The 11,847-nt window shown below is 37.8% G+C and overlaps 1 protein-coding gene across 1 annotated transcript in view; it reads right to left on the reverse strand.

Moving 5' to 3' along the window:
• Positions 1 to 9,792, reverse strand: part of LOC134654043 (uncharacterized) — a 62,249-nt gene extending 52,457 nt beyond the window's left edge. Inside the window, exons 1-2 of the mRNA XM_063509438.1 lie at positions 9,426 to 9,792; positions 2,375 to 2,838 (exon numbers count right to left, since the gene is read on the reverse strand). Coding sequence (XP_063365508.1) covers positions 2,375 to 2,527 — 153 coding nt within the window. The 5' untranslated portion in view covers positions 2,528 to 2,838; positions 9,426 to 9,792. The remainder of the gene's footprint in view (positions 1 to 2,374; positions 2,839 to 9,425) is intronic.
• Positions 9,793 to 11,847: the final 2,055 nt, after the last annotated feature.

Below are 11,847 nucleotides of genomic sequence, written 5' to 3' on the forward strand. Positions count from 1 at the left end.
CTGCAAACTTGGTAGGTATAGGTAACTGTTATACATAGCTAATATTTTAGCTAACAGTTCAATAAATTTAGATATTATATTCCTTTTCTATCAAAGAAAAAATCTGAAGCGGTCGTGAAGTTTAAAAATGTATCGATTATTTCATCATTAACTTACTCTTAAGGCTTCGTCACACAGGCGCGTTTTTCGGGCGCGGCGTGAGCGGGGCGCGCCGCTTTTACATACAAAATGCTCACGCCGCGCTCACGCCCCGCCCGGAAAACGCGCCTGTGTGCCGAAGCCTAAGTTCGAATGAAGCTCCTGGCTATGGGGTCTACAGCACGGGCGTAGCCAGGGGGGGGTTTTGGGGGTTCAAACCCCCCCCCCCCAAAAAGTTCAGAATATTAACATTCATAGAATTAAAATAAGAACAGGCGTGCGGCATATTTCATTGATTACTGACTATTACCTAGTATACGGTGGTTTGGATTTTGGATTTCTCCGCCATCGTCGATTATCGGATCGAAATTGATGCGAATGAAGTAGTGGATATATTTAAAAAGAAAAACAGAAGATTAATTTTGTAATATTCTGTTTCTGCGATATATAACAGAACGTTATTTTTTATTTAGCTTATAGTTTATACTGTCCCACTACTCGAAAAAGGACTCCCCCAATTCCTTCGAGGAAAATTTTTCTGTATGTATTTTTCACATCTCTAATATTTTCTTGTATAAGGGTTATTTTATGTACTTTTAGTCGTTTTTAGGGTTCCGTAGCCATATGGCAAAAAACGGAACCCTTATGGATTCGTCATGTCTGTCTGTCTGTCTGTCCGTCTGTTCGTCCGTATGTCACAGCCACTTTTTCCGAAACTATAAGAACTATACTGTTGAAACTTGGTAAGTTGATGTATTCTGTGAACCGCATTAAGATTTTCACACAAAAATAAAAAAAAAGCGGCCAAGTGCGAGTCGGACTCGCCCATAAAGGGTTCCGTATTTAGGGGATTTATGACGTATTAAAAAAAACTACTTACTAGATCTCGTTCAAACCAATTTTCGATACTAAAACCTGGCTACGCCCGTCTACAGTAAATTGAGGAAAATCGTTAAATATCACGATCAATCAAATCAATAAATAAGTACGAATAAATTCTATGTATAGAAGCAGACTAAGTAATGCAATAAAGTAAATGCAATATATCTATCAAGGTCTCCAAAGTGTTTAAGTACCTATATAAGCCTAGCTTTAACATTAAGTGTAAAAAGTGAATGTTACATTTAATGATGGCGAAATCAAGTGAAACTGGTTGGCGACGTCTGTCGGATGTCAGCTTTGTACGAACACGACCGCAAAGTGACTCAAAACGTAGACGAAATCTATTGTTTTTAAAGGTACGCCTAGATCCGCCAGATGTTGCTATTGCTCAAGAAAGCTATAATAATTAGGAAGGTCTTTACCACGAATTAGGACAAAAAGCTACATAACTAACAATAGTAAGGGGTCATCCATTAATTACGTCACACGTTTAGGGGGAGGGAGGGGGCCAAGAAAATGTGACATGTTGTGACATGGGGGAGGGGGACTCACAAACATTGTGATGTCACTTTAACTTCATCAGTAACCGAAAATTAATTTATATTTTTTTATTCACTGTACAGTTAAATAATGAGATTTTGGATGTAACTATCGTTGTGTTATAAAATTACTAATATATCTAAAATATTTTTTTATTAAAAAAATAATGCCGAGTTAATATTGTCGATTTCGTTGAAAACAAAATTGCCTAAAATGTGACGTCACACCAGGGGGGGAAGGGTTTGCAAAATGTGACCAAGTGTGACAAGGAGGGGGGGAGGGATAAAAAAACTAGAAATTCGTGTGACGTAATGTAATGGATGATCCCTAATATACTTATTATTCAACTTCATAGCACAATGCAATTACAAATACCGCGTGACCTTCGTAGCCGAGTTTGGTGCGGGGTAGGTGACGGGCTGAAATGTGACACGTTGTGTTAGTCCGGGTCTGAATCCACCCGTGAATTCCGGGTCGCAATCCCGGGGACCCTAATTGATAGTGGGGACTTAATGGCCAACCCGGACTATTATCCAACTAAGTAATTTCTGTTATGATTAGAACGTTGCTCTAGCCATTTCATGAAATAGTTTTTTTGGCACACCCATAAAAAGTAGGCTACCAGTACCACACAAAGTTTAATAATTTGTTCCGTTAACAAAACAACCTAACGATAAATAGGCACGGAAGAAAGATCTTCAAAACTTCATAATTTATTTAAAACATTGGAGGGGATTATAAAAATCCCCTCCAATAAAGTCAAACAACAGGAATGTAAATAAGTTATTAAATAAAAATGATCGTGTTGACATACCTTCTTCGGCTTGCCGTTCTTGCGAAGCAACTTGGCGCAGCAGAGGCCGCGCGTGTCGGGCAGCGGCTGCGGCGGGCGGCGCTGCCAGCACAGGCGCCGCGGGCTGACCGCGCGCGCCGCCTCGCTCCGCATCTCTTCCTTATCTTCACACATTATGACTATGCCCGCCTACGCTACCCACCAAAAATCACAACCACCCAGATATCGATGCTTTATGAGAACCCCTGGCATTGTTTTCGTCTATAAAACTACGGACGTTCTTCGATAAACACTATCTTGTAATATATTACGGAAAATAGAGGCGATTTGGCAAACCGTTTTACCTATGTTAAGCGTTTGAAATAAGTTATCGCGAGGCGCTAAGTTCGATAGCTTTGTACTATACTTTATTTAAGACTAGATTAGATCGAAATACTACGTCTAGTCTACGAAAATCTGAAGAAGCGTAACGTCCGACTTAGCATCTGAAACAAGCACAATTTTGAACATTACAATAAGTCTTTAACTTATTTACAAAGTGGCATTACGGACGTCGAGAACTTAAGAAACATTCAAATCTTGTTAAACCTTAGTTAGTATAGTCAAGTCCTAGCCGCGAAGTACTCTCGAACTTGGTCTAATTTACATGTAATTTGTGCCCGCAGGTACTTGGGATTTGCCTCTAAGTAAAAATGTTACTTGTGGCGTCCTGATGAATATTAAACAACAAGACTAATGAATGCGTAAACTTACTCCACATTATTACGGCAAGCTCATTGAATTCTTCGCCAAACTCTGCGTCACTCATTAAAATTCTTGCCGGGTGTTTAAATAAGGGTGAATTACTGTATAACGGCGAAGTAACATCGAAGTATTGTTTCATCCGTATCTCGCAAATCCTTCAAATACCTATTAATGTTCCACCAAGTTATTTTTGACTGTTAGTGCGAGACCTGTCCTTAAAAGATTGGTTTTTGATTTGTACCTACAATGTGTACATGGTGACCCCTAGAGACTAGGTGTAGAGCGGGTCGATAAAGATGACGTTAATGGATTAAAGGTTGCGTTTTAGGGTGATTAATTATTACCAACTGCGTAAACAATAAATTATGGAATGTACTTAGCAAGATTGTATCTTTAAAAGCCAAATAATGTACCTATATTTTATTCAACGTAGATCAATTACCACTGATAACCTGAAAACTGTTTAGAATCGAAAGTACAATAAGTACCTACCTACTTAGGTATTTCTGATATGATGCAGGTGTTTTTTTTTTCAAACATAATTCTAATTTTTTATTATTAATCAAGAAAATGATGAAGGAAATAATTTGTTTTCACAATTGGATTTTAGAATTATTACCGGGTTTTACACTAATCAATTTTCTGTAGAAGTGCCCCACCAATATTAGGTAGACTAATTGCAGTAGCGTTAAAAAGATGCATTTATTGCGTTTAGTATATATATATCTTATAATATAAAATCCTGATATTAAACAGTTTCATAATGGAGTGTGTTTATGCGGTTAAGACAACCCAGTTGGTTGAAGCGGGCGGTGTTGCCTAGCCCTCCGACTTTGCCGCAGAGCTGGATTCATTCCAACCGCCAATATCCCATTCTGTTTGTCTTCCGAGGCAATAAAATGACTTTTATGCTAATCATACGAATTCTATACATTTTTGATGAGACAGCCCCGACGCATTTGCAGCGTTTAATTATTATAATTTCCATCAAAACTTTCAGATTTTCATTCACCGTTTGTTTTAGGTTTATTCCCATTATTTACCGAACATCCGTTTCAAGCACACCATTATAAGTAGGTATGGTATAGAAATATGCAAAGTTATTACAGGTTTCGAGACTGGATCATCTGAGATGAGTCCGGTCACGGGAATAACAGTTAACGCGAAAATTATTTATCACGTCTACTCAGATGATTGAAGGAGTAATTAAAATTAAAAATACGACGGGAATCAGCAAACATACTACCTACTTTCCCGCCTCGCAAGTCGCAGGCCTTCAAAGATACCCTATCAAATAATTTCGCCAGATTTCAGTCAGCCAAGCGTAAATCAGAAGCTTTCCCAATTAATTGAAAGATCCCTTAATAAACATAATAAAGCCTGTTCATTTAAAAATAAGGTCACTGAAGTATAATTTGGCATCACACAGATCAAAAGTCACAAGGAATGTTGTTTAAAAAAATCGATTCATGTATAAAACGGAGTATTTACCCGCTTCCCCGGCTTTGGCCGTCAGGGTGCTCTATAGGGGAATTTAAAGCAACAATTTTATTTTCCGTGTTCATAAATAGAATAACATATTCAGTTTTGAAAAATACGATACCGATATCATGTAACTCTCAGCGCATCCTGCTTACGCTCATTTATTCGATTGGTGCATGAAGAGTGGTATTGGTATCGTATTTTTAAAATGTTAATACCTACACATCTAGGTTGCCCGCGTGTGTTGACATGAAAGGCGACCGCGGTAGTGCTTCTTTTTTCTCCTGAGCGTCGCGACACAAACAAGGAATAAACAAGCTTTTATTATAAAATCAAGTGCGTTTCAAGCTAAGCGATGAAGTACTCTCGTCTGGCGTGTCGTGAGGAAAAGCGGAGGAAATTAAGCGGGGTTTGTTTTGGAAAACCAGACTCTATTCAATTCAAAATTTATTCTCTTAACGTGCGATAGGTTTTGTTTACGGTACAACCGTCTGAGTGAGTACTTAGCAAAAACAGGATTACTTTTTAATTTGCCTCTCACCTTATTTAAACATTATTGATAACAAAAAAACGTAAGGTATAAAAAAGTCTGTTAATTGCGCCATTCGTAAATTTATAACTACCAAAGTTATAGTTACCAGCATAATGCTAAACTTTAAAAATCTTTTAAATTGTATGGTAAAGCGCGCTCTTATCCCTGAATGGATACTAAATAACCATGACATAAAGGCCAATTCGAACGTACACTGTCATCAGAATGATATCTAAATGATGTCATTTAGTTACCATGTATTTCGCTCGTACTTGTCCGTACACTTATTGGCACGAGCGAAACGATCGATAGCTAAATGACGTTACTTAGATATCATTCTGATGTCAGTGTACATTTGAATAGGCCCGTTACTTTCGTTACGTCTCTACGAACGAAGGATTTTCACTATTTACTGCTACGGCGTAGCGCTACGGTCGTAGCTTAACATTGAACGAGTAATTTAAATTTCAGCATTGAAATGTAACTAAAACACTTTGCAAAAATGTATAGTTTCCTAAGGTACAACCTTCGTTGTGTAGTGGTACGAAGAAGTAAATTATAAATTTGTTGCCAAAAGTTTGGCGTAATTTTAGAAGTAAAGCATAGCGTAAGTGGGACGACTTACTGCTGGGAAGAAGCCTCACGTTGCACAAAAGGGTAAGTACCTACTTTTATGTATATACTATGTATAGATACATGTATGAAATGATATCAAAGTGTTAAATTTCTGCTGCAAAACTTGAGATAGATACCGGTATATGTATTGTAGGTACATTATTTACATCCTAGTCCATTATTTGTAGTTAGGTTCCTACCTAACAACAACAACTCAACAACAACATTTTTCTTACGCCAAATGAACGTTCCATTGTTCATGTGTATAACTAAGTACCTACCTACAAAGTAGGGATATGCAAAAATCAGGAAGAATGGAACAGTCTGACGGGTCTAAAGCATGCAAAGCTCTTCATGCAAGGAGTAGACTCCGGCTGGAGCAAAAAGCTTTGGAAACTTAGCAAAAGACAACTCCAAATCATAACGGGGGTGTTCACTGGCCATTACGGGGTCAAGGGAATTCTGACCAAGATGGGACATTCTGACAACACCGATTGTCGTATGTGTGGCGAAGAGGAAGAGACAGTGAAACACTTAATGTGTGAATGTCACGCCCTAGCCAGACAAAGAATGAAGGACTTTGGAGCAGGATATCTGGAACCAAAGGACTTTAAAACGCTACCCATGAGCTCCATCATCCGACACATGGATATGGTGGGAAAAGCTCTTGAGTAGCTGACGGATCTTCTCCAGGGGGTAATTGCACAAAGATCCCTATGGGTCGAAGTGTATCCGTAAGGGCCCCCGAAAATAATAAGATAAGATAAGATAAGATAAGGGATATGCAAAAAATTGCGCTACAGATGTCTTAAATTTAGATTGGTATTAAAAAGTTGGGGAATAAAAACATCAAACACAAAAAAAAGGTAACACAATTTTTAATTAAACAGAAACACATGCTTTTTCTACATCGATATCTTACCAAAACAGGCAAGCTGATAAGAGTAACTCTTCTCAACTGTAATCCACGCGCGGAAATGAACGGCAAAGCCCGGGAAAAGTTTATAAAGTTCCGGAACGCCACGGAGGCGAGTATAGTCCGACAGAGGAGCCACCGGTCGGAGCGCCGCGAACGCTCTGCCGCTGCGTCCGCACGGCGCGGCCTTATAACCAAGCTCCAAGCCTCGCAACCTCCTAAGCTCACCCTTCCTTCAAGGACCCCTACAAAGTACCACGTCGCACCGTAAAGCTATCGACGGATCTGCTATAAAGTTCTTATGCAAGATTACTGCAGACATCCGTGGAAATGCATTTTAAATCCTGGCGAAATTAATGGTTTCGCTAATCTCACCCCCGCTTAGCGTTGCATTTTACGAGTTAACATATCGGTTTTAAGAAAACCTTGCAAGCAAGACGGAGATTACGAAAATATATCTCTTTATATTTGTGTACCGCGCGTATTCTCCTTTTGACATCTAAATTGTCGTACCTAATAAGCAAGGAAACATTGCAGTGACTGTGAGTTATTTAGTACGAACGGAAAACTTATTATCTTGAATAAGGATAAATATAAAAGGAAAATACGTATATTTTTCGCGAAAATGCTCGTGTTCTCGGCTTGTAGAGCATCTCCGGGTAACCAGGTTGACACCTGACTAATTAGTTCTCTCTAGCGGCGCCTGGCGAAACCAAAATGTTAGACGTTAATTAAATTTAGCCGTATATAAAAACATCAGGAGCCGATGTTACGAGTAGTTTACACGTATATTTGTCAGGTAGGTAAATCAACTTTCGGATAAGAGACGAAAAAGACTGTTATTCTGTATTTTCTTCGTATCCTAACTCTACTGAATTGTGTGCAATAAAAAGCATTGTATTTTATTGTGATATTTTTCCAATAAAGTACTAAAAGTGATTAAATAATGAACGTAGTTATCATTTAAATTATTGTTAATGTTGCATTACTTTTACCTGGTATTTAATCTACTCCGAAACTCAGAATTTTATAGAAAACTAATTATTATAAACGCCTGTGCTTAACTTGGCCGTGAGTAGTGCGTAGCGTGTTCTGGCTCATATATGAGCCGTGGGAGCTGACAGATTAAATGTGAAGATCTGTATCTTTTGCAAAAGTTTTAATATGTATCTTTTTGTGTTATCAGTCGTGGCATCACCGAATGGGCCCTACGAAAGACCAGCGCTGGCTTTATAGCTAGCATTATGCTGAGTTGGGTCCATTTCGTGATGCACACTTATTGTTCTCTTCTGTTCTTGCTGTTGTTGTCTGTACATGTTCGTACATGTTTTGTGAACGTCACGAATAAAAATCTTTTATCTTTTTTTAAATATGTGTTTGTCTGTATTTCCTCGTCAGTTTAGCGATGAGGTCTTTCTATTTTAAAATATTGCGTAGATAGGTACTTATACCTTTCCAAACTTTCTGAAATATCCGAATAAACAAAATAAAAACATTCTAGGTAAATATCATACTCACTTGATCACTCATACCACTTGTTCTCACTTGTTTAACCTAGAAATATCATAACATAACTCATAACTAAGCAAGGCACCTTCTTACTTAAATAGGTAAGCACCTATTACCTTTTATGATTTGGTCCTTGTTCTTATGGAGTTTTATTTTCGTGGATATATTTTTATGAAAATATGTCTAAATCGCAATATTGTTATTACATATAAAGATATGGAACCCTTCATTATGGAACATGGAAAATGTTGCTACGCGCTACGCCGTAGCACACGCGCACGCACAGCGTTTATGGACATGGATCTCAAATAGGCCAATTCGTGTTTTAGATATTCGATCTGTTTTCGATATCATACTGATCTGACAGTGCCACAAGTGACGTTTTATTATTACGGGCCATTTTATTTAAAGTTGTCCCGTATGTGTTGTGTAGTGTGTTGTAGGACTTGTAGGTATGTTTTTTCTAGTCAGAATTACGAGCTCTTTCTATCCCAATAGGAGAAAAAAGTGTTCATATTTTACTCAATTACCTATCTAAAGGGTGCATTCTAAGAAAAATTTCAATCATATCATACGAAAATGTGTAAGTATAATATGTTGTACCTAGTTGGTAACCATTACAATTTAATATGTATTACAGCAGGTGTACTTATAAAGAGTAGGTACCTACTCCTTGCTAGTTATATCAGCCACTGAAAATCTCGTCAGGCTTTACAGATTATGGATTAGGCCGATTAGCCGACTAGTTGGTCGACTAATCGGCCATCCGAGCTCCGATTAGTCGGCTTGTCGGCCAAGTCGGTGCATCACTAATTCTGCTATATAGGTGGGTAGGTACAAGTATATATAAGAAATTTTTATTAGCAAGAAAGATACTTAAGTAAGGTAAAGCGACTGTAAATGGTACTTAAAATAAGTAGGTACTTACATAAATAGGAAAGTACAGAATGATAGTAATCGCTTTTTTCCTAATCATAATGCACCTTTAGGTAAATAGGTATTATAGTACTTATTTGTAAAAGTGTTAAGTTTAAGTAGTATTTACTACTGACATTTTTAGAACTAGCAATATATAGGTAAGTACCTACTATTTGATGAAATGTAGGTAAATGAAAGTTTAAAAAACCATCAATGTAGGTACCTATGTTTTCATTCAATACAGATAGAACGAATAAAGATAATGCTTAACAATGTGGAGCACCTGCGTCCAACGATGTCAAAGTATACAAAATAAGAGTCATACTAACTAGTAGGTAATTACAAGTGTCACTTACCTTCAGTCCTCACTCTCTCTCGCGTCACTCACACGCCAACCGGCCCGTGTCAACACAAAACACAATCAGTCAGAATTTTAAATCACAGTTTTGTTTGTTTACATGAATTTGTACTGAATAAGATATAATAACAGCATGTTGTGCTAGGGCGGGCTCGTAGCGCCGACTAGCGGAGGGCGCGTGGAACCTCCAGGGCGGGGCGGGGGTGCTCCGTCTCCCTCGCACGCACTACCCGATTGACACAACGGTCGGTCCCGTTACGCAAAAACGGTGCTTTTATCAATGACATAGGAGATATAATATTAATAGTAGGCGCGCCGTCGCCTGGGCGACGAGGCTCGTGCTCGTAGTAGGGTAAGATACGACTGCAAATTTCTGTACCTGTCGGTTCTTTTGCTACAATACGATACAAGAATATTTTATACCTACGCGTAGAACGTGGAACTTGACCTAAGCTTCCAGTGCTCTTATATAAATCTACCTTACCAACACTTTTGGATTTTGCTAGGTAAGTTTTTCAAACAAAATCTAGCTGTTAAGAAGAAAAGAAGGATTCTGTTAAAATTCATAACGTCAAAATTACATTAGTTTTCTTGGAAGACTCATGTTGTTATTTTTTTAACATGTAGGTACCTAGTGTGGTGTATAGGCCACTAGTTGCCTGAAATAAAGATTTCATTCATTCATTCATAATCGAAATAACAAATGAGTGCAGAAATTTGCAGTCCTATCCCAGTCTATAGTGGCCTTGAGCGGCTGATGTTTTCATCCCGAGAGCGTAATAAACCGTTTAGAGAGGGGACAAGTGACTTTCGCTGAAGGATTTATGGAGGAATCTCCAGAATTAATTCGGCCCGATTGTGGCCCCCGAGCTCGTCAAGGGGTGACGCCGGCAGATTTGAAAGATTATTTACATAATTACAACTAACATTCGACAATATTTGCTAGCGAAATATAGATATAAAAGGGGGCTGGCCGCGTAGCCAACGTGCCAATCGCTTACGCTCCGTAGCGATCGAAACGCAACTGTCACCGTCACACTAATATGGAAGAGAGATAGAGAGACACAAAGCGATTCGATGGCGAAGCGATAGCGATTGTCACCTTGGCTAGGCCGCCGCGTGTGTGCTTCCCTTCGAGTTTCAAATCTTTTTGGTCATTTGTATTCGTTAGATGCGCATGCGGGCGTCCGATTAGCTTAACCCTTTAAAAGCAGCTTCGCTATTCGCTTCGCAAACCGTCGTAGCCAAATATGTACAGTCAGCTGCAGAGAAAAGTGCTTATAATACCAAGTCGAGGTGTACTTACCTCTACCTAACGACAATGTGTCGTGATTAGTACTGAATGGCTCGCCGCTTGTGGAGAGGAACGACCCGACCGGACCCTAACATACCTACACGTATTTTGTTTTATAGGAAGCTAGCCTTGGGGTTCTTAGAAAAATAAACATATCTAAATTAATCTACATGTTATAAAGGGTTGGCAATTACAAGCGTCACTCGGCTGCGTTAACTACTTACCATCATGCCGTATGCTTGTTTGCTACTGATTAATCATCTTTTAGGCCATTTAATAGGTTTAACACCTCAATCAGTCACTAGATAATAATAATTACAAATTAATTCATTTTAAATGCATTTTATCTAATCAACGGAAAGAATAGGTATGGCAGCGGTAGTTATTTTTATCAGAACCTTTAACCGCAAAAATATATCTAACATGTTTATTAACGAAATATTATTATGTGGCTTTCCATCACAGAAGAGTCCTTATACTTCAAGTAAAAAAGGTCTTTTCCATCTGAAATTCCAATAGAAATTCTGATAAAAACGTCCTTATTGCACATGAAGCATTAAGGACCACATAATATTCCTAGTAACCAAAATGCGAATATAAACCTAAGGAAAGCATATAAGTTTATTTTTAGCGTAATCCTGACAATTATAGTAGGTACTTATAGTCACTGGCATAAAACACAGTTCAATGGTAAGAAATCTTCTAACAAATAGTTAAGGTTTAGATAAATAAAGATAAATAAACTTCGCCTCTGACATTATTCTTCAATAATACTCTAAAATAACTTGTAGCTTGTTTATTTAAATTATGAATATAAAATTTTATACAAAACAACATTTAAAAAAATGTAAAGGCAACTCAAACAATTCAGTGATCATTAAAAACTTGTTTCACAACAGATGTTTTGTACTTAGAAGCGAAAGCAGATTACACAAATAATGTATTAAATTATTAATCACATTACTTGACAATACTGATTGTATAAATTGGTTCTATCTAAAAACAAATGAGCTTCCTAAGATTTATGCAAAAGAAAATGTAACGGTAATGCTAAAGTAGACTATGTAAAAAAGGCATAATAAGCAGTTTTTTGGCAAAGTTACTTTTTTTATCAATATTTTTTAAA

The sequence above is a fragment of the Cydia amplana genome, chromosome 14, assembly GCF_948474715.1.
Source record: "Cydia amplana chromosome 14, ilCydAmpl1.1, whole genome shotgun sequence".
Lineage (NCBI taxonomy): Eukaryota > Metazoa > Arthropoda > Insecta > Lepidoptera > Tortricidae > Cydia > Cydia amplana.